This window comes from Tachysurus fulvidraco, chromosome 20 (assembly GCF_022655615.1).
Source record: "Tachysurus fulvidraco isolate hzauxx_2018 chromosome 20, HZAU_PFXX_2.0, whole genome shotgun sequence".
Classification (NCBI taxonomy): Eukaryota; Metazoa; Chordata; class Actinopteri; order Siluriformes; family Bagridae; genus Tachysurus; species Tachysurus fulvidraco.
Genome location: NC_062537.1, coordinates 14,227,032 through 14,249,066, shown reverse-complemented (window position 1 = coordinate 14,249,066; position 22,035 = coordinate 14,227,032). Strand labels below are relative to the sequence as shown.

The 22,035-nt window shown below is 37.8% G+C and overlaps 3 protein-coding genes and 1 long non-coding RNA gene across 5 annotated transcripts; 2 read left to right on the top strand and 2 right to left on the bottom strand.

The window, feature by feature from the left end:
- Window positions 1–790: 790 nt before the first annotated feature.
- LOC113639376 (protein ANTAGONIST OF LIKE HETEROCHROMATIN PROTEIN 1) lies at window positions 791–3,171 on the bottom strand. 2 transcript variants are annotated; one of them, XM_027141231.2, is made up of 2 exons: window positions 2,938–3,171; window positions 791–2,090 (listed from the first exon to the last, which is right to left on the bottom strand). In XM_027141231.2, exons 1-2 carry the CDS (start codon window positions 3,100–3,102, stop codon window positions 981–983), a joined length of 1,275 nt encoding a protein of 424 aa, XP_026997032.2. In that variant the 5' UTR covers window positions 3,103–3,171; the 3' UTR covers window positions 791–980. The 2 variants fall into 2 exon arrangements, with proteins under 2 accessions (XP_026997032.2, XP_047661226.1); XM_047805270.1 differs by lacking the exon at window positions 2,938–3,171 and adding an exon at window positions 2,218–2,379.
- A 573-nt stretch (window positions 3,172–3,744) lies between these two features.
- On the top strand, window positions 3,745–4,261 carry LOC113639380. The gene is made up of 2 exons (XR_007138897.1): window positions 3,745–3,789; window positions 4,118–4,261. It is a non-coding gene; the product is annotated as an uncharacterized LOC113639380 (long non-coding RNA).
- A 110-nt stretch (window positions 4,262–4,371) lies between these two features.
- reep5 (receptor accessory protein 5) lies at window positions 4,372–11,009 on the bottom strand. The gene is made up of 5 exons (XM_027141233.2): window positions 10,758–11,009; window positions 10,459–10,552; window positions 6,965–7,103; window positions 6,182–6,350; window positions 4,372–4,715 (listed from the first exon to the last, which is right to left on the bottom strand). The coding sequence occupies exons 1-5, from the start codon at window positions 10,873–10,875 to the stop codon at window positions 4,666–4,668; spliced, it is 570 nt and encodes a 189-aa protein (XP_026997034.1). The 5' UTR covers window positions 10,876–11,009; the 3' UTR covers window positions 4,372–4,665.
- A 3,411-nt stretch (window positions 11,010–14,420) lies between these two features.
- dcp2 (decapping mRNA 2) lies at window positions 14,421–21,655 on the top strand. Its single transcript, XM_027141126.2, has 11 exons — window positions 14,421–14,709; window positions 15,325–15,476; window positions 15,918–16,045; window positions 16,146–16,244; window positions 16,631–16,783; window positions 16,886–16,998; window positions 17,100–17,195; window positions 17,473–17,599; window positions 18,735–18,803; window positions 18,918–18,969; window positions 20,449–21,655. Exons 1-11 carry the CDS (start codon window positions 14,657–14,659, stop codon window positions 20,571–20,573), a joined length of 1,167 nt encoding a protein of 388 aa, XP_026996927.1. The 5' UTR covers window positions 14,421–14,656; the 3' UTR covers window positions 20,574–21,655.
- The last annotated feature ends 380 nt before the right edge of the window (window positions 21,656–22,035 follow it).

Genomic DNA, 22,035 nt, shown 5'->3' with positions numbered 1-22,035 from the left:
ATATTAGTAGATGCATGATTACTGATCAAAAACATGATTTAGGTGATGGATCATTCTGTCACCTAGATTGTGTGCAGTCAGTGACAGCTTACATCATCTACTACCCTTAAACAGTGTCAACAACTCACACACACGTGTTAAATTAGATGCCTTCAGTGTGTAGTGCAGAGGCTCCTTCAGGTCCAGGGTTTTGTGACCTGAAGAGCTGACAACATGGAATAGAATATCAAGGGGTGTAATGATGCAATGTGCATCATGGAATTGTGCAATAGTGATACTGATTCTACTACTCCCTAATAGAATGCAATTGCACTGTTTGAACACCAGAGGTCTTAATCTGCACATCCCAAAGGTTTACAATATGTAGTGAGAACGCTGGTCGTGTGATCATGCTCTTTATGTGGTTAGACTGTTCATTGTTAGATTGTTCATTAGAAGGTTCATTGGCACTTATGAAGTGAACAATTGCCATTTGATTGCAATGGCCAACAGGCATTATATGTTTATATGGTCATGTGATCATGTTGTATCTGTTAACCCAATCCCACACTATCTATAGTGCCTGAGAAAGAGGCTGTGGAATTTGGGCATTTTATCCGACTTTGGAGCTCTGTTTCTGCTACAGAGCTCATTATGTATATATACAGAATCCTCAGGTCAGACATTTTTGTGTTTGTGTAGAATTTGAAAAATATATTTATTTTATAAAAGATATAGTGAGCCTTTAGTATATTTTGTTTTCAGTATTAAACCTCTAGCCATTTTTTATTTAGTTTTATACAGACAAATGAACATTTTTTGTGTTTATTATACAGAAATAAAAAGTCTTTTCAGTCAGAATTTTTCTTCTTTCAAATTTTGTCTCGATTTGCAGAGAACTGAAATGTGAAAACTGCATCATTATACCCCTGTCTGTTCTTTACTACTTTGGCATATTTAACTATATCAATAACGCCGGAGACAGCCGGGTCTTATATGCTTTACTCAGGCAATGGTGTCGAACAATTGTCTGTGTTTAGATAATGCACCAGGGCATCACGCACACCTACAGCTGCACCCTCGGCATCTCCCTCTGGTGACAGTGGCATCAAAATCTGGTCTCCTGCAGCAGGAGGGTCCCATTCCTCACTGTACTGCTCACCGTGTGTTTCACAAAAGTTGTGGAGAACACAACAGGTAAGAACCATTGTTTTTATAAGGTCTATGTGGCTGTCATTGCGTTTTTGAAGGCATCTCCATCGTCCCTTCAGCCGAACGAAAGAATTTTCAGCCACACAAATTGCTTGGTAGATTTTCTGGTTGTATGCCACCTGTTCAGCCGTTAGCTGCCCCATGACCGAGAATGGTTTCATGAGCCAGCTCTGTAATGGAAGTGCAGCATTCCCAAGGAGGTAGTAGCCAACATCATGACCAGCAATATTTTTGCTATTGTTTGGAAATAGTCCTTGTCCTATGAGATCCCACAACCCTGACACATGCAGAACTGTAGCTTCATGCATACTGCCAGGACTTCCTGCAAATACATGCCAGAAGAGTCCATTTCCATCTACAACTCCTTGTAGTATGATAGAATGCCAGCCCATGTGGTTAAAATACTCTGCATGGTACTCTGTGGGAACATTGGGAATATGTGACCCAGCGATAACCCCAACACATTGTGGAAGTCCATATCTCTGCTCAAAGTTCATGGCCATTTCCATAAGCTTATCATTATTTGGGAACGGTATCAGTTCTGGAAGCAGTACTTCATTAACTGCTGAGCAGAATTCCCGAACGCATCTCCACACTGTAGTAACACCAACACCAAACAAATGTGAAACGAGTCTTAACTCGCTGTTGGTGGTCAGCTTCCATAGTGCTATGGCTACCCTTTTTTTTATGGGTACACACAGACGAAAGTTGGTGTCCCGCTTCTCCATTGCTGTTCGCAATCTATGGCAAAGGTACAAGAACGTTTCTTCAGACATTCGGAAATTCTGGCTCCACTGATCATCTGTAAAGTTTGGAACGACAACAGTCCACCAGTCGTTTGCTCTCTGATGGACCCAAACTGAAGGCGGCCTCCGACGTAACAGGTAATACATCTGGATCTGAAACACAAACCACGATAGTCTTATTCACTAATTAAATAAATAAGTACAACAAGAAACAAAGAAAAAAACACCCTTAATGGAAAAACTGACATTGAAGTATTTGCATATTAATCATATTATTTACCCCTTAGCTGATACAGCCATGCAGCAGCACTTTAGTCCTTTACTGTCCAGATTTCTCATCAGTACTCAACAGATCAGTTTCCACTATTAATGCCATCATGCTCTTCAGTTTCTAGATCATAGCCAAAGTCTATGTTGTAACCCAGTGTGACTTTGTCATATATCTACATTGCATTCTGCTCTCTGTCTCCTTCCACAGTCAGTATTTCTCTAACGTATTAAGACTTATTGTTGTTTCAGGTTGTCACGTGTATAAGTGACAAGTTTAAATCATACCTTATGTTGTATTATTATTATGATTATAATAATATAATTAAGGGGGGCACGGTGGCTTAGTGGGTAGCACGTTCGCCTCACACCTCCAGGGTCGGGGTTCGATTCCCGCCTCCGCCTTGTGTGTGTGGAGTTTGCATGTTCTCCCCGTGCCTCGGGGGTTTCCTCCGGGTACTCCGGTTTCCTACCCCGGTCCAAAGACATGCATGGTAGGTTGATTGGCATCTCTGGAAAATTGTCCGTAGTGTGTGAATGTGTGTGTGAATGAGAGTGTGTGTGTGTGCCCTGCGATGGGTTGGCACTCCGTCCAGGGTGTATCCTGCCTTGATGCCCGATGACGCCTGGGATAGGCACAGGCTCCCCGTGACCCGAGTAGTTCGGATAAAGCGGTAGAAAATGAGTGAGAGAGTGAGTAATATAATTAAGATAAGGCATAAAAGAGACCCACCTGTCTTTGTCTTCGTCTTTTGCGTCGTATCCTGTTGTGTGAATTTAAAATTAAGTCTCTAATCCTTAATCTCCTTTTTCTGATGAGTCTGATCTCGGTCGATATAAAGTGATTAACGAAGCGGCCGAGCAGACAGAAGAACAAAGTTAACCCTGCATGTTCCATGTTGAAGCGCGCGTGTGTGTGTGTCTGTGTGTGTAGGGAAACGTAAACACAACGCGCACGCTGATGACGTCATTGAGCTATGGGCACGTTGATCTTCACGCCAGAACAACACTAAGCTGAATATCGGCTCATTATTGCAAGTTTCACTGTATATCGCATATGAAGAAATCTAAACTTTTTAAGGGTGAAAATAAAATCTAAAGAGTAACTAAGAGTTAATTTACTCATTTCTTCTAACAGCTGCATGTTTCCCTGCAACAGAACACGTGTTCACTGATGGATGCTTACTGAAGATGAATGAGGGAAGAAATAACTTCAGCATCTTCAAGTAGTTGTGAACCCTGGAAAAGTTGAATGGGTTAGTTGTATATTGGGAAAAAAATATATATATATATATATATATATATATATATATATATATATATATATATATATATATATATATATATATATATATATATATATATATTATACACACACACACACACACACACACATATATTTGTATATGTATATACACATATGTACACATATATACTTTTATATATATATATTATATATATATATATATATATATATATATATATAATTTAAAAAATGGGAAGGATGTGTCAATGTCAATATGAAAGAAATTTTTTTTTTGAGTTCTTGTATTTGGGTCAGATCATGTCAAGCAAGTAATCTCATGTAAGTACAATGTAGATACTTGTGGGACTGCTGTATTTGGTAGCATTTTGTGGCATTATATCGTCATTTAATATTAAAAATGTTAGGTAGAAATGCTTCACAGGAAAGATTCATTATTCATAGTAGTAGTAGAATTAATATGATTTTAAATGATACAGATAATAATCAGTAGTGTACTTGCAAATATTTAAATAGGCAAGTGTGGATACTTACAGACAAAATGTTATATATTAAAAGCTTCTGTTTTACACATGCTTTAAAAAAAGGTAATGATCAAACAATGTAAAAGGAATGAATTAATTTCTTTTAATTTATTGACCATACTTAGGGCCACACATTGGTGATTCACAGCAGCTTGGTCCACAGTTGAATCATGTGAAGGAGCTGTGCATGTTTGGGGTGAATGAGGGGGTGTGTGATGCCCTGTGATGACGTAGTGAATAGAAATAAAAGCCCTCATTTCAACACTGAATGGTAAATCTTATATGTACCTTGAGAGACAGAAACATTACTACTACTAACACAGAGTCACAAAACAAAGTACACTTACATTTCTACAGAAATAAACACAAGCCCAGATGGTAGGAGGTAAGACATTCATTTATTGGGATTGAAGCACAGCGGTCGAGCATCACTGGTATTATGTGAAATATATATATTATATTGAACTCTCTTGCAGAATTCAAAATAAATTGAACTCTCTTGCAGGCACTGCTATTAGTATGGAGAGAACAATTGAGCAAAACCATTACGAATATTCCAGTTGTTTACAAAGACGCACACAGAAAATAAAGGCAACGTTTATTCAGGCCCATGATCTTCCATGGGGATGTGTACCAATAGTGCATTTCAGCTTGATGCCTCCCTCGCAGCTGCTTAGGAGCTCTTTTTCTCCTCAAAGATGATGTTTGCAGTAGCTTTCTTGGCTACAAAAAAAAACAAAAACAACAAATCAGAATAGCAAGCAATTAACACTAAATACAGACAGAATAAATCTCAAAACATAAACCAATTCATAACTTGTACACACTTAACACTAGATGTAATGGTCTAAGTCTATTAGCGGAAACCTATGACTGCGTTTCTTTTACTTCAGTAATATGGAAAGTAAGTTAACATTCCACCATCGACAAAAGGGTTAAGCAAAAGGAATTATCACTGCAAATTAAAATCATCAAAGCAAATTAATGCTAATTGTAGTGATAATTAAGGTTGGTTTAATTAGAACAGACTTGTCTAAGTTAAGCCCAGCTGAAATACCGATACATGACAGGACAAGAAACTTGTAACTCGAGACAAAAATATTAGAACTGTTTATTGAACAAAATGCAGTAATGACCTGAGAAAATTTAAAACAGTAAGTATATTGTTTGGGAAGGTGCATAGATAATGTATCATGAAGAATCTCTTAGTCAGTCTGCAAAATAAGTATACACCCAGCAGCCTGTTTAATACGAAATGTGCTCATTCTTGCAATTATCCCATCAGCCAAACAGGTGACAACAAAAAAACATCCAGGGGCCATTCTCTACTGACCTCTGTTGTTTCTGATTGAGATCACATTGTTTCCTTGTTTGATGAACCCTTCCTGAAGCTCTAGACCTGTATTTGCCCACTGCTACAAAGCTGGATAAGAGCAGGAAAGTATCAAGGAGTTCCTAATAAAGAGGTCTGTATATAAGCTACCTACTAATTTCGCAATGCAGACAATTAAGAGGTTGGTGAATAGGATTTTTAGGGTTTATAATAGCATTCATTACTCTAAAACCTCAATAATTATCAATAATAAAGCTGTCTAGTGACACCACAAAGCCTGTCTCTGTGCCTCGTAACAATAACTTTTACATCATAGAATGAATTGTAAGTGCTCCATTTATCTTTAAGCATTTTGGATACATCCCTTGTTTGAGATTTTGACTCCAGTTTTCTAGCCCTTTTTTATTCAAATTTAACACACACAAGATTTTTATCCTGACCTGTAAAAATGTCAGGCTGTGTAATGTCACTGATATAAAAGTAGTGTTAAACTACAGAAAATATCCCATCAGTCAGGATTTTTTTCGAACCCTGATTTTTCACTGACTACACCTGATTTCTAATATCTGGCAGAAAATTGTTCAGAAAAAGCGTGTGGTATCCACAGGAAGTGCAGTGATAATATTACTACTGTGACATGTTTGTTCAGGCAGGGCATGCTTAGTTTTTCACAATTTTCCATTTAACAAATATGTGATGCAAGAGGCAGGAAGCGTTACCCCATGAGGTCGTCAAGCACAACAATGCCGGCAGGTAAGCGTAATACCCCATGAGAAATCCAAGCACTTAATGGATTGTTTCTCAAAAACAAAACAAAATCAGAATGCAGTATGGAAAGAAAGCATTGTCTCATTACCCTCTTCTTTAAATTTATCTGCAGCATCCGATGCCTTGTCTTTGATGTCCTTCACCACGGTGTCGAACTTGGCCTCGTTCCTTAGGAAGAAGGGTCGGATGATGCGTGTGTAGATCTGTATGGAGCCGTTAGAGGGTGTTGGAGCCATGCACCACACCAGGAAGACACACTGAGACAGCAACAGAAAAATACATCACTACTCACTCATGACCTCATGACCTCAGAGACTGCACTTTACGGGCAGGTTTTAATCACACTGTACAAGATGTGTTTTACAGAGACAGGAATCTGACTAGACAAATGAACATTCAGTATCCCACAAAACCTTTTGATAATTACTATCTGGGCTTGAAAGTATCTGAGATGATCATGTACTGCCTGGGGATATATTAAAGCCTTGTATACAGAAGCTCTGTTGTACATGAAGTACATTTCTGCAGTGCAGTACATTTCACACAGCTTAAGCAATCTGGTTTTGCCTTGCACAGATTTCCCAATCTATATCCTCTCATTTCCACATTCTGCCACTGACTGATTTAATGTATTTCACAAGAAGAAGAAGACTGTCAGTCCTATCAGTCATCTTAATGGCAAAGCCTGAACAAACATTCCTTGACAAAAGTATCAACCTTTATCCTAACGTGACAAATGTAACTGTTGACTATTGACAAAGCATCTGAATGACAACACACTGGCAGGCCAGGGATGTGTATATATAAACTGTGAAGATATGAGATAGGGTGGAGACGTTAATTTGTCATCAGAATGCACACACACACTTACCTTTCCTATGTAATAGAATGGGAACCAGGACAGGAAGATGTCAGCAAAGAACTCAGCCACGCTGAACACACCATACACGACCCAGTAGGTGAGCCATTTTGTGTCGTCGTCTTTATCAATGCTTTCAATGGCTTTGATTCTGCAAACAGGTAAAAGTGTTTGTGTTTCTGTCAACATCCATCTATCCATCCATCCATCACTCCCTCACACACACACACACACACACACACACACACACACACACACACACACACACACACACACACACACAGAGCTCTCTAAGGAGTGAAACAGAAAAATAACTTCAAGTGTGTCAGGTAGCTAGATTATAAAATATAGGGTGTGATGTCTAATAGCAAAGCAATTTTAATCCATTAAAGTGACAAACCAAATATTTTGGTATATAGTGAGGTATAAATATTTTCCACACTTTCTCTTTAAACCAGCTCAATTCTTTGTAAACTTGTAGTAGATTTTTTTCTCTGTGCGCATTTGCGTCACTGCGATTTGATCCATCAATTGAAGCTTGTGTGTAAAATGATAAGGCGGTAAAGGCATGAACTATACAGAGAACTCCAGTATCATGAGTCAGAAGTACACGTGGTAACTCGTAGCAGGACTCTCTCTTACTATGTGGGTAATGAATGAGTCATATCAAGCTTCAGTGGATCAGAAACCTCAGGAAAAAAAAAACAGAAAAAACGCAATGCTCAAAATTCTCGAAGCTTCAAGCTTCTAAAGTCGGTTAACAAAGAACCCATGAATATAAAATATCTTCCTGTGCATATAGAGGAAGTAAAGCCCACAAAATTGAATGCTACTGTTATGTTGAAGTATGAAGTGTACTGTTATGCTGTACTCAGGAAATAGGTGGACGATATAAACATGTACATTATTAATAGTATTTGGTTTAGTTTTTCTTTGTACCATGATGAAGAAACATACTGTCCTTGACTTCAGCATTTTCATGTGACCACACATGACTACACTGTCTACACACATAATTACCTGGCAATCAAACCCTGCAAACTAGCAAAATCCAAATTAGCAAGCAAATTATAGTTAATTCATTTGGAAAATTATAGCTAATTAAACAGAGGACAAAATACTGGATTAGACAGTTTTTCACAACAAAGTACTAATACATTACAGTATAAAACTGTAAATAATTGAAGAACATCTGAACATTTGCTCAGTTGCTCATATGCAGTTATCCCATCAGCCAAATATGTGGCAGAAATAAAATCACTATCTGGGCCAAGAGCGTTTCACATCAAACATCAGAATGAAGAAAAAGTGTGATCACTGTGACTTTAACCATGGCACAGTTATTGATGCCAGATGGGCTGGTTTGAGTATTTCATAAACCGCTGACCTGGTATTTTCACACACGGCACATAACAGGACAGTCAAGTGACAGTTCTGTGGGAGGAAAATGGCCAGATTGATTCAAGGATGGAGAGTGTAACTGAATTAATCACTCTTTACAACTGCGTTGAGCAGAAAAGCATCTCAGCATGCATAAAACATCAAAACTACAGGTGGATTGGATACAAATGCAGAAAAGGTTGGAACAGGTTCCACTCCTGTCAGCCAAAAACACAAATATGAGGCTATCATGGGCAGAGAATCAGCTAGATGTGGAGGGAAAACACAAATCAGACTTTCCACCATTCTTTAGCTTATACAGTTTGGACAGACTGTACCCATGATATCCTCAAATTCTCATTAATGGCTAAAAGGGGTGGAATCTGTCTTCTGCTGTTGTATCCCATCCAACACGTGGTCTATGGTGTTGTGCAATGAGATGCTTTTCAGCTCAGCATGGTTGTAGGGGATGATGCTTTGAGTTACTACAGACTTCCTCTCATCAACTGATCCTGGACACAAAATAAGTTTTGTTTTAACACCATTCTGTGTAAACATTAGAGACTGTTGTGTGTGAAAATCTCAGGAGATCTTCAGTTTCTGAAATACTCAAACCAGATCATCTGGTACCTGCATCCGTGCCATGCTTAGAGTCACGAAACATTAACTGAAGCTCTTTATCTTTATCTTCATCTGCTACATAACTGGTTAATTTCATAACTACATGAATGAGCAGGTGTTTACCTGTTTCCTAATAAAATAAATTTTGAATGGTGAATGAAGTAGTGTGGCAATGTGGCACTTTGTTTTAAACAATATTTTAAGAACTAAATCTCCTTGAAAATCGAGACAACCTATTTGATTTCTGAATATGAAACTGTACAAGCATAGAACATTATGGTACATTTGCTTTACATTGTGTATTCCACCCTAAACTGACTGACTGGCCTTCAGTTGTTTCTCATTACACAGATTTTTTCCCCCCCATTCTTCTTTTCTAGGTCTGCTTTCTTTCTGCCTTTCTCTCCCTCACTGCTGGGAACATGTGAGGTCATGTTCTCTGAAAGGATGCCAAACCATGAAATATTCATATCATATAAAAAACAATATGTTACACATCTTGCACCCTATCAAAAACATAAATTAAGCATTTAAAATGTTGATATACAGTATTAAATATATTGCAAAAAATGTTTACATCGTTCAGAGTGTATTCCAACCTTGTGTGTTCTCTGGAGTCACAGAGATTAGTTTAACACAGTAAACTGAAAGAATTTGAACTGATATATGGTACTATTTACTGATGTTATAGCTACAATAAATAATTAGCTTGCTTTAACTAATGTTCTCAGATTAAGAGGACCATTTATTTCATTTATTTGTTCATCTTCATTAAATGCTTTATCCTGGTCGGGCACATGGTGGATCACCTCATGTGAGAGGTAGGATAGGAATACGCTGTGACTGTGACTACGATGCCAGTCCATGAGAGCACCATGCACACGCTCAAACATCTAAGGCATGTTTAGAATTGCCAATCCAACTAACTCCATGTATTTAGGAGCAAACCAAAGACACTGGAAGAAAGCTACACTGACAGACGGTAGAACATACGGCATTCTGCATAGACAGTAACCTGAGCTTACAATCGAACCAAAGACCTTGCTGTCAAATTCAGATTCTCCCTACTGCAGCACCATTCATACCACCAGAGGTTTCAGATGGTTCATCCTGCTTTGGACAAATCATGAATGATTCAGTGGCCAATTTATTGTATAAAGTGTTTGAAATGAAACATATTTATATATTGTTGCACTGGGATATCTGAGCTGAATCAGTGAGCTTTAGAAATGCCATGCCATGCCATGCCATATCATGCCAAGCCATGCCACACCATGACAGATCATGCAACACCACACCAGATCATGCCATGCCAAAAGTGGTAACAAGGCCTTGTTCCAAAACCGCACCCTATGAAAAATAGCACACATCCTAACTAGTGGACACTATTTAGTACAGAACTGTGCTTTTTTTGGCCTCTTGTCCACGTCGAGTGTTATATACGTGGTCCACAGACACGGAAGCGTGTCAAAGACGTGCTTTTATTTGTTTTATAGCAGACTTACGAGATGTATGCAGGGTAGACAAATCCGATGAGATTGCAGAGAAGCGAAGCGCCATAACCGATGACGAGGTAAACAGAAATAACAGCGATGACAGCTGCAAGAGAAGGAGAATAAAAAGAGGAAGATGATGATGATGAAGATGAAAACCTGACCGTCTCCATAGAGATCCATCAGATTAGACCACAAACAAAACTGGGCATTTTATTCGTTTCTGGAATTCACTTTATCTCTTTAGGGACGAACATTAGCTTGAACAACATGTCATTTTCTTTACAGATTACAGAAGACCGTGAACTCACCGAGCGCGATGTAAGACCGGTTCACTCCGGTTTTAGCCTCTAGCTTCGCTAGCACGTCCGTCATGACGTTTTTCTCGTGCAGAAACTTGTCGAATCTTTCTTTTAATGCTTGAGCCATGATTTCTTTTTATATGACAGTTATTTGACTATGAAATAATAGTTCGTTACGTACGACGCCCACATAGAGCAGCTCGACCTACTCGCCGTTTCTCTACACAGATGCTGCGTCAGAGTAACGTTAAAAACCCGGGTTGCCAGATGTGAGCAAAATTTCCAACCCGCTTACGATATATAACGTTTGTGGATCCAGAGCGTCGTAGCTGAAAAGTACAGCCGTTGGAAAAAGATTTCATTATTCATATAAATATTTTTTTTAATACAATCAGTTTTTATCTTCTGTTTTTATCTTAGTTTCAGTATATCTTAAAAATGTTTCTATATAACCTAGACACTCTACACTGTGTTTACACATTTTCTTGATTTTTGTCATAGCCTGCTTATGTTTGTGGAAACTGATGAGATTTCATTCTGATTATTCGCTTTAAAACAAGAAAAACCCTCAAGCGTGTTGCAAAAAGCATGATAAATCGATGCAAATATAATCGTTCTGGCAACCCGTTGTAGCAGTGACGTTACTTTAAGGCACATGGTGCGTGTGCGAGAAATGCTTTAAAATGTCTAAAACTTTGTAAAATCACTAGGATTTCTAATAGGATTATTGTTATAAACGACACGCCTTATATATGAACTGCAAATTCTCAAACTTAAATAGTAAAAGTAAATATAAAATGTACACCAGACCACACCCTTCCTTATTTACCTTATTTATGGCGCATAATAACAAGATTTGTTGCATAGAAGTTTAATAACTTATGCTGATGGTTATTGGGCTATTTTGATATACAGTTTTGTCCAAAAGTGTAAATACATTTTATATATTTTCAGATATTTTTATATATGAATTTTCATATATTTATATATGATATTTATTCTGTACTAGAATAAATTCCTCATATGTGAAAACATACTTGGCAATAAAGATCTTTCTTATTTTGAAATACCTATATATATATTACATGCTGTACATATGTTTACATACAGTATACACCAGTTTACAGTATATACGTATGTTTACATACAGTATATACCTATATATTACATGCTGTACATATGCTACATATTTATCTGCACTTGTCTGTTTGCACAACTGCTACTCTTTGCACTTTTGGTAGATGCCAAACTGCATTTCGTCGCTGTGTACCTGTACTATGCAATCAATCAATCAATCAATCTATCTATCTATTTATCTATCTATCTATCATTAAGAGTTCATTGGGAAATTAAATAGGGCACGAGTAAATTCCCAATGATAAACATTTTGAACTCCAAAAGGTTCAACTGATCCCAATATCCCAACTGTGGAATGAATCTGTACAACAGCCATTAAGAGAATCTTTTATTGCTCTTGTCTGGAAAGCCAACATCGGTCTCCAAGACCAACATGAAAAAACAGACTGTAGTCTGCATATGGTCTTTTGAAGGAATGTTTTCTAGTCTGAAACAACAATTTAATTGGCCATAATGATCTGTACTATATATTACTATGGTTTTTCCTTTTTTTTAAACAAAGCTTTTTACATTTTGTATATAATAATGTTTATAGGCCTATAATCTATGGAGGTTTGATAATCTAGATTAGCACATAGATACTTTGATGATCAGACTAGTATTACATACCATCCAGTAAATAATATTTAAATGTGTGTGATGTAAAATAGTAGGGTATAATAAATGGAAGATCACATATTTGTTTATATAATCCTGGAGTAACCCATGGTAGAGTTTAGAAAACTCTGCTCAAATGTTCACTGTGCAGTGCTTATGTGTGTTTACCTATAATACATGTATGTGTTCATGTTTGTGAGCACAGTGTATACAGTCGTGGCCAAAAGTTTTGAGAATTACATAAATATTAGTTTACACAAAGTTTGTTTCTAAACTGCTTTTAGATATTTGTTTCAGTTGTTTCTGTGATGTACTGAAATATAATTACAAGCACTTCATACGTTTCAAAGGCTTTTATCGACAATTACATGACGTTTATGCAAAGAGTCAGTATTTGCAGTGTTGGCCGTTCTTTTTCAGGACCTCTGCAATTCGACTGGGCATGCTCTCAATCAACTTCTGGGCCAAATCCTGACTGATAGCAACCCATTCTTTCATAATCACTTCTTGGAGTTTGTCAGAATTAGTGGGTTTTTGTTTGTCCACCCGCCTCTTGAGGATTGACCACAAGTTCTCAATGGGATTAAGATCTGGTGAGTTTCCAGGCCATGGACCCAAAATTTCAACGTTCTGGTCCCCGAGCCACTTACTTATCACTTTTGCCTTATGGCACGGTGCTGCATCGTGCTGGAAAATGCATTGTTCTTCACCAAACTGTTGTTGGATTGTTGGAAGAAGTTGCTGTTGGAGGATGTTTTGGTACCGTTCTTTATTCATGTCTGTGTTTTTGGGCAGATTTGTGAGTGAGCCCACTCCCTTGGATGAGAAGCAACCCCACACATGAATGGTCTCAGGATGCTTTACTGTTGGCATGACACAGGACTGATGGTAGCGCTCCTTTTCTTCTCCTGACAAGCCTTTTTCCAGATGCCCCAAACAATTGGAAAGGGGCTTCATCGGAGAATATGACTTTGCCCCAGTCCTCAGCAGTCCATTCACTATATTTTCTGCAGAAGATCAATCTGTCCCTGATGTTTTTTTGGAGAGAAGTGGCTTCTTTGCTGCCCTTCTTGACACCAGGGGCCATATTCCAAAATTCTTCGCCTCACTTTGCGTGCAGATGCGCTCACACCTGCCTGTTGCCATTCTTGAGCAAGCTCTGCACTGGTGGCAATCCGATCCTGCAGCTGAATCCTCTTTAGGAGACGATCCTGGCACTTGCTGGACTTTCTTGGACGGCCTGAAGCCTTCTTTACAAGAATTGAACCTCTTTCCTTGAAGTTCTTGATGATCCTATAAATTGTTGATATAGGTGCAATCTTAGTAGCCACAATATCCTTGCCTGTGAAGCCATTTTTATGCACCGCAATGATGGCTGCACGCGTTTCTTTGCAGGTCACCATGGTTAACAATGGAAGAACAATGATTTCAAGCATCACCTCCTTTTAACATGTCAAGTCTGCCATTCTAACCCAATCAGCCTGACATAATGATCTCCAGCCTTGTGCTCGTCAACATTCTCACCTGAGTTATCAAGACGATTACTGAGATGATCTCAGCAGGTCCTTTAATGACAGCAATGAAATGCAGTGGAAAGGTTTTTTGGGGATTAAGTTAATTTTCATGGCAAAGAAGGACTATGCAATTCATCTGATCACTCTTCATAACATTCTGGAGTATATGCAAATTGCTATTATAAAAACTTAAGCAGCAACGTTTCATATTTCCAATATTTATGTAATTCTCAAAACTTGTTTTTTACACACACTTCCGCGTTAGATCAACCGAACATGCTAGTGGGTTCCTCGAACCACATCTTGATTGGCTATTCCCACCTGTCAGTTACGGGAAAGCGCTGTAATTGGTTGATAACCCATCATTCGCTCTAATACAGGATGCTATTGGTCCTCATAGCAACTTGGCCTTCCCTCTTTGAGATGTTTTCCAGTGGAGGAGTGAGGCAATATTTTTAGCCGATGCTAACTACGTCGTAACAAATGCAGATAAACAAGCCAAGTGTATTTTCGGCGGTTTTCTGTATTTTGTTAGATACATAGTTTGTAATCGACATGGCGACGTCTCTTTATCGCGACGGTGCGATTTAACAGACCGCGGAAACGTTGCACAGTTTGTTTTCCTCTTTGCTACTTCGGTATGATTTTACCCTCGTTAACATGGAGACAAAACGAGGGGAGATTCCCAACGGCGTGCTGGACGACCTCTGCAGGTAGCAGCGTAGTTTAACAAACAACATCATCAGCACTTTACACCACTAACTCACTGACATACAGGCCACAGTATCCGAGCAACACTGAGTGTAAACCGGTGAGCTTCGTGAAATAGCTCCTGATGTGAACCGGAAGTTGTTCTGGATTTTGTGTCGAAATAATAGAATTTTGTGACTCGTTTCTACTCGCCGTTTAGATATTGTTATTCTATTCTATTCTCTCTGTCTTTCTCTGCCTGTCTGTCTCTTTCTCTGCCTGTCTGTCTCTTTCTCTGCCTGTCTGTCTCTTTCTCTGTCTGTCTGTCTGTCTTTCTCTGTGTGTTTCTCTTTATCTTTCTCTGTCTCTGTCTCATTCACTCACTCACTCACTCACTCTGTGTCTCTCTCTCTCTCTCTCTCTCTGTCTCTCTTGCTATCTCTCTGTCTGTCCCTCTCTGCCCCCCCACCCCACACACACACACACACACACACTTGCTCAACTGATTACGTCTTTCTAAAATAGATATATTAAATAGAAAAATAAGTGCTCACTTGTGATATTTAAACATGAGCCTCATCCTGATATGTGCTCATTGACACATTGTGAAACTCAGTGCTGATGTTTTTCTCCTGTAGTCGCTTCATCCTCCACATCCCCAGTGAAGAGAGGGACAATGCCATCCGAGTTTGCTTCCAGATCGAACTTGCCCATTGGTTTTACCTGGATTTCTACGTGCAGAATACACCAGGACTACCTCAGTGTGGGATAAGAGACTTTGCCAAAGCTGATATCCTGCTGTGCTTGACATGTCTCAGAAATGAAAAGAAATTGTTTTAATTGTATAGAAGAAAAGTGAACAAAGCTTTTTCAAAGTTGACATTTTTACAACTCACAAAATAGGATCAATATGAGCGTCTATAATAAATGTGTGTAGTTTCATACAATATAGATTGAGCTTTCATTGGATATTGGTTAAAACATTGTTCTGTCGTATCAGATGAGTACAAAGCCAGCTGCAGTGTTTCCAGACACATCCTTAGAGGATGTTTTTTATTCAACAGTTAAGAGCTCACACATTCACAGTATAAAATCTGTCAGTTGATTGGACAGGAAAATTTGACCTTCAGGTCATCAAGAGCAAAAGGAAGCTATACAGAATAATGGGATTTGTAAACAGTACATAGGATGCGTCCAAAATCTCAAATTAATTTTCCTTAACTTCACGTACTTTTTAATCACTGTCCATTCCTGCTTCCCCATGGCGAGGATGTGCAGAAGGTTTTAGATCAATGGAAAGAGTACAAGATGGGTGTTCCTACATATGGTGCAATTATTCTGGATGAAACCCTTGACAATGTGAGTATGTTGTGAGTATAATGATCCATATATTCGAGCGAGCAGAAAATAGTCTACATGAAATTTTCCCTCTGTCAACTATTGCATGATACTTGTGTAGGTTTTACTGGTACAAGGATACCTGGCTAAATCAGGATGGGGCTTTCCTAAAGGGAAAGTCAATGAGGATGAGGCGCCCCATGACTGTGCTGTACGAGAGGTAAAGAAACCCACTGAAGACTCTCAATGCTGGGAAAAGTGTGACATGACTTGTGTAGCATGGCTCAGTCGATGCTTTGAATAAAAGATCAACATTTTGCATTTTTTATCATGCAGCTGATCAGCTATTAGTGCATCAATGCTGATGTCAATAATTAGTAGTAATCATTTTATATTAAATGAATAATTAAAATATTATATTTTATTAAAATATAATTGCTATATTAACATTTAATAGCAATTATATTAACTATAATAACATAAACAAAGTTTACTTCAAAAACAAGAAAACGTAACCACATTTTGGCTAAGTATCTATATGAGAAAACAAAGGGAATTTGAATTTAAATCGAACCATTTCTTTCATGTGCTGTATATGTTTTCTAGGTTTTAGAGGAGACTGGTTTTGACATCAGAGACCGCATCTGCAAAGACACCTTCATTGAGCAGAAAATCACAGATCAACTTGCTCGACTTTACATAATCCCTGGTGTACCAAAGGAAACAAAATTTAATCCCAAAACCAGGAAAGAAATAAGGGTACACTTCCATTTTAGTCTCTGTGGCTTGAAAGGAAGTTAAATGGTGACTTATTGGTTAAGAACAGTGTTGAGGTTCAATCTTTTTTTATTTTTTTAATAGAACATCGAATGGTTTCCTATTGACAAACTGCCATGTCATAGAAATGACATGACTCCCAAATCCAAGCTTGGCCTGGCTCCCAACAAGTTTTTTATGGCTATACCTTTTATGAGGTATTTTCTGTTATTTTTTGTTATTAATCCCAGTGTAAGCACCAGGACAGTGGTTTCCCTTATCATTGAGTATTCATTTTGGTGCACTACTCTCCTCACAGGCAGCTCAGAGAATGGATAGCTAAGCATAAACTTGAATCAACGAGCAGCGATGATGACTTTTTATCCAATAGTAGCACTCCATGCAAACTATTCAGGTGAGTAGGATTGTTTAATATAGTTTTGATGACAAGGTCAGAATGAAATTTGGCCTTGCTTTTCTGGAATGAGAGTGTGTGTCTTTGTGTGTGTGTGTCTTTGTTTGTTTGATAGTGTGTGTGTGACTGTGTGTGTGTTTTATGTTGTAATTTTGTACCTTGGACTCTAAACACTTTGTATTTGGGCTTTGATATCTTTGTCAATCTGATTTGTAAATGTGTTTTAAAAAATGTTTTTTTAAATAAATGTCTTTAAACCTGTTTTTTTTCCTCCCAGGTTGAAGCCCAAACGCTCACAGATTGCAGTGGAGGCATCTCCAGGTGAAGGCTGGTCAAAGCAGAAGCAGCAGAAAGCTTGTGGTCAGACTGGTCAATATGAGCTTGCAGACTTTCTCAAAGTCAAGGTTTGTGTTTACACATGTTTAATATCCATGATTTACAGTACAATTATATCGATGATCAATATCTGACCAGCTTTATATGTGGCAGTATACTATATATTTATATATTTAATACACAATATATGAAAGGTACACATGTAGACTGTGTGATTAAATGTTTGTGGACACCTGATCATCACACCCGTGGAAAAATCCAAAAATTGGAAAAATTGTTTGTATAGTTTTTAAGACACACACCTGTTTCAGCATGACAATGTCCCTGTGCACAAAGTGAAATTGTGGCTCCAGAGGCCTGCACAGAGCTATGATGGTCGCGTGTGCATCACTTAGATCAGGAAAAATATTGAATATGAAATAAAATAAATGTGACCGGATACAAAATTCTGGAAAAACCTGGTATTGCTCTCTCATTTGCACAAAAAGATTTCCCTATTAATGAAAAGTGTTCACACCCGTTCTCCCTCATCCCTCATGATTTTTTTTAGTTAATTTCTCCTGAATTCTCTTCCACAACAACATTCAAGACAGGAATTCCACAATAATTACTGATGAAAACGTATTACAGATATAATCAGTATCATATCACCAACCTTAATGACGGCAGTCAGTGTTTCGGGTCATTGTTCATGTTGGAAGAGAAATAGTCTTGTTGTTTTTCCATTTATTTTTGTTATTATTATTTTTTTTAAATATATTTGTTCTTTTTGTAGTTATGGTTTGTTTTAGTCATGCAATCAACTGACGGACTAAACTTTTATACAGAGACCAGTATGAAAATTTTGAAAAAACCCCAAAACAACACATTGTAGTGACATTTTAGCATAAAAGAAAAAGACAAAATCTTTAAACAGATATTCTGTTCAATGTTAATACCCACATCCTGATGGTCAACTTTGTTTGTGTCTGTGTGAGTGAAGATAACCAGAAGAGGGCAGTGGTGGTGTGGTGATGATTTTAAGCCCATACACAACATTTCTTTTCCTTCGGCTGTGGATGTGACATGATTTAGTTTTCATAATCTGAACGATCTGTATTTGTACAGCATTGTAATTAGATATGCAATGGCAATTTTATGAATTATTGCACAAAAGCAGCAGTTGAAACATCAATAAAGCTCGTTACTGTCATGTTTATGCAGAACCATAATGTGAAATGCAATGGGAAGAAGCATCAGGATTCTCCAAATGTAAAGAAAAGAATGAATGAGGTCAGTAGCCAGCAGATACCTTTTATTTCTCAGACTCATGACTAAATATTTAATAACGGAGGATAATTTGTAACAGTCTAACGTAATCCTGACCGTATGACCACTTCCCTGTAGAGAGATGAAAAGAAGCTTCAGCCCAGAAGACTGCAAGACAACTTTGATGCAGGTACGTTCACCCGTGTTACAGTGCCTGAACATTTACATTGACTCAATAAATAATCTCATGAATATTAACGTGACCAGCTCTAGCACCATTCCATAGTTTTCAGATGATAAAATCTGGACTTCTCAAGTCTGTTATCTCATTTAGCAGGTGGTTCATCTGGTAGTCGACTAATCACAGGATATTGTCTCTAACAAATAAGCCACCATCATAGAACAGTGGGCTCCAATCTTATCCACAAAGAAACTGCATGGCTGAAGCTTTTCTTTCGAACCCCTCAGGAACCGCATCTAATCCTACTTGTTTAATCAATCGATCTTGGTCTTGAGGCTATTTGGCTGGAATGAAAATCCTCAGCTTCTTTGGTCTTTTGCAGATAAGATTGGAGCCCTAGCCCCTTCAAAAAAGAAAAAAGCTAGACCCAGGACATCCATAGATAATTTCAGTAAAGTAAATATAATAAGGCTCATTTGATTCCTTCATTAGCTGTAAATGCTTAAGGATATCTGAACATGAATAAGAATTATCTGCTGAAAGGAGATGGTGATTTGAGCACTTTAGATAAAGACAAGCAGAAAAAGAACATTCATTCATTCATTCATGAGCAGATGCCATGAATCAGAGCATAGTACAAAATAAATATTTTATTCACTTATAAAATAAAACTGAATAAATCTGTTACTCAAGAATAGGATTCGGTTACCAAATCTAGAAATATTACAGCACGGCATCGAAGTATCATTAATCCAGATTGTGTACTGCATCCAGGTCGTGCATTTAATTCTCAGCCAGTTAATTGGAAGACAGCTAGTCTGAGTCTAATCTCAACTCTCCTGGGATTTTAACACGGAGGAAATGAGAAAAGAAATAAAAGGTCTGCAAGGATATGTGCTTTAAGATGCTCCTTTGCTCACCACAGCTTTAATGAGTGGTTATTTGACACCAGTCCTGTTCTCCCCTCTCACTAAAGCATTTCCATAGACAAAACTGTTGAGTGAAAATCGTGGCACATCAGGTTTCCCATCCCAACTGGTATTTCATGTCCCAGTCATGTCCCAGTCACCGTCAAGTGTCTAGAAAGCACCAAAGTGACGAGTTCTATTTAATCTGTATTGTGCTTTTAACCAGAGACGTTGTCACAAAGTAGCTTTACAGGATTATATATTATTTCAGGAAGTAAACAACATATTAAATTGATCTATAATGAGCAAGCCAGAGGTGACCTGTGGAAAATAAAAAAATCTTCCTGAAGTGCTATTACCAAGAAACCTCGAGTCGAAACAGACTCGAAAGTACACACACCAAATAGTGTGATTTATATATATAATAAAGAATTTCTCTGCTATAACCATGTTCTCTGTGGTCAGCACTGTGTTAGTGATATGTGATGTACTGAAACACAAATTAATCACATTTATTAGCTCATTAGTGCTACTGAGAATGAGTTTGATAAAAAGAATGATTTTCTTCTCCTTACCGCAGATGCAGCGAGTGATGTGCGTGACTTGAATGGGCAGTCAGAATACGAGCAGATTCACTCCTCCAAGTCCTTCCTTAACTTCAAGTTCGATCGCGAGGCAATCATGAGATCATGCTTTGACTCCTGACTACCTCTATCTCAGTTCCTCAGTTTTAAAGGCACACTTTGTTGCAGTTTGAGCCGTTCTAGTAAACTCACTTGTTCGTAGTGTGTTTGTGTTCTTTGGAAAAAGGGCGGTCATATAAAGGTTGTTGGACCAATATGACTAAAATTCAGGCGCATGTGTTTTTCATCCACAATACAGGTTTATGTATGCATGACTCCTAACTGCTGAGAATAATGAGTCATTTTAGATTGGCAGTGATTTACAAATATGTGCAATCATTGTTTTATTCCCTCTTTCCTTGGGGTTTTGGTAGCGATACAAGTCATGCAGAGGATTGCAACTGTTGAGATTTTAGCACTGAACGAGTAAAAGCTTCTCAATAGAATCGATGCTTCTAGTTTGACAGTCTCTGTTCGTGAGATCAGAACTATTAATGATGACTTTTTTAACGTCCCGTGTTGTGTGTGTTCAGGATGCACTGCTGGATCCTTATGATCTGAACACAATGCTTATTTCAGAAGCAGATCTTTACTACATTTTCTATTATAAACACAAAATGTCAGAATAATAAAAATTGAGCATCATTTATCAAGATTCATTTTGCTTTCCTCAACCCTGAGCCAGAGAAACGTGATGTATTATTATATACGGAGCTGTATTACAATATACGGAGCTGTATTGTGCTCGGTTCATACAAGAGCTTCGTGATTTAATTTTACGTGATCTGACTAAATTCACTGTTCTGTCTGCAAAAATATCACCTTTTTGCCTTTGAATGTGAATCTTTTAAGTGGCAATTACATTGTTTTTAAAGAAGCAATTACGAAAGCTGTATTATTTTTTTTCCCCCATCAAGCTTTAAAATGATGCTAGAGTTTTACGTCATCAGCACATTTTCTGGCATTTAATTCCCCGTTATTTCAACATCCTCTGTAAAGTGGCACTGATTATTTCTAAAGTAAATGCAGTACATGTGGAAATCTCACTCAGATGCAAATATATTTACACTGTTACCAAGTGGTTGTTTTCAGTCTTACCATGTATGTGTAGTTCCTTTTTCTTTCTTTCTTTTTTTAAATAAAGATGCTGTTTTTGGACAGTAATAATTGTGTTGCTGATTTAGCTTTGTGAAGGAAACCGTATGTATACAGATGCAGCTTGTTTGTCCTTGATCAGCTGATAAATCTCTCCTGAGGTACTTTTTCCCTGTGGAGAATTTGTGTAGAAAGATGCTATCCATCATAGCTCGTGTTTCATCACACCGCTCAAAATGTAAGTTTTTTTTTTGTTGTTGTTAATGATGCTTTTCCTTCTCCACTTATGTGGCTATTATTAGCTAAGAATAGTTAGGGACATGAAATCAGTACATTTGACTAAATCTTTTGAAAAAAATCTTGCTCATCTTGTGCTACAAGCAAATATCTGCTTTGTAAATAAAAATAAATTAATATTTGGTGGATGTTTTCAGACAGGCAAAAATCAA

Coding starts and splice junctions, on each gene's coding strand:
- dcp2 (XM_027141126.2), top strand. CDS start 14,657: ATGGAGACAAAACGAGGGGAGATTCCCAACGGCGTGCTGGACGACCTC. Junction 16,784..16,885: donor AAACCAGGAAAGAAATAAGG/GTACACTTCCAT, acceptor TTTTTTTAATAG/AACATCGAATGGTTTCCTAT. Junction 16,999..17,099: donor ATGGCTATACCTTTTATGAG/GTATTTTCTGTT, acceptor CTCTCCTCACAG/GCAGCTCAGAGAATGGATAG.
- reep5 (XM_027141233.2), bottom strand. CDS start 10,875: ATGGCTCAAGCATTAAAAGAAAGATTCGACAAGTTTCTGCACGAGAAA. Junction 6,351..6,964: donor CATTCTATTACATAGGAAAG/GTAAGTGTGTGT, acceptor TTGCTGTCTCAG/TGTGTCTTCCTGGTGTGGTG. Junction 4,716..6,181: donor AGATAAATTTAAAGAAGAGG/GTAATGAGACAA, acceptor TTTTTTTTGTAG/CCAAGAAAGCTACTGCAAAC.
- LOC113639376 (XM_027141231.2), bottom strand. CDS start 3,102: ATGGAACATGCAGGGTTAACTTTGTTCTTCTGTCTGCTCGGCCGCTTC. Junction 2,091..2,937: donor AAAGACGAAGACAAAGACAG/GTGGGTCTCTTT, acceptor TTTGTGTTTCAG/ATCCAGATGTATTACCTGTT.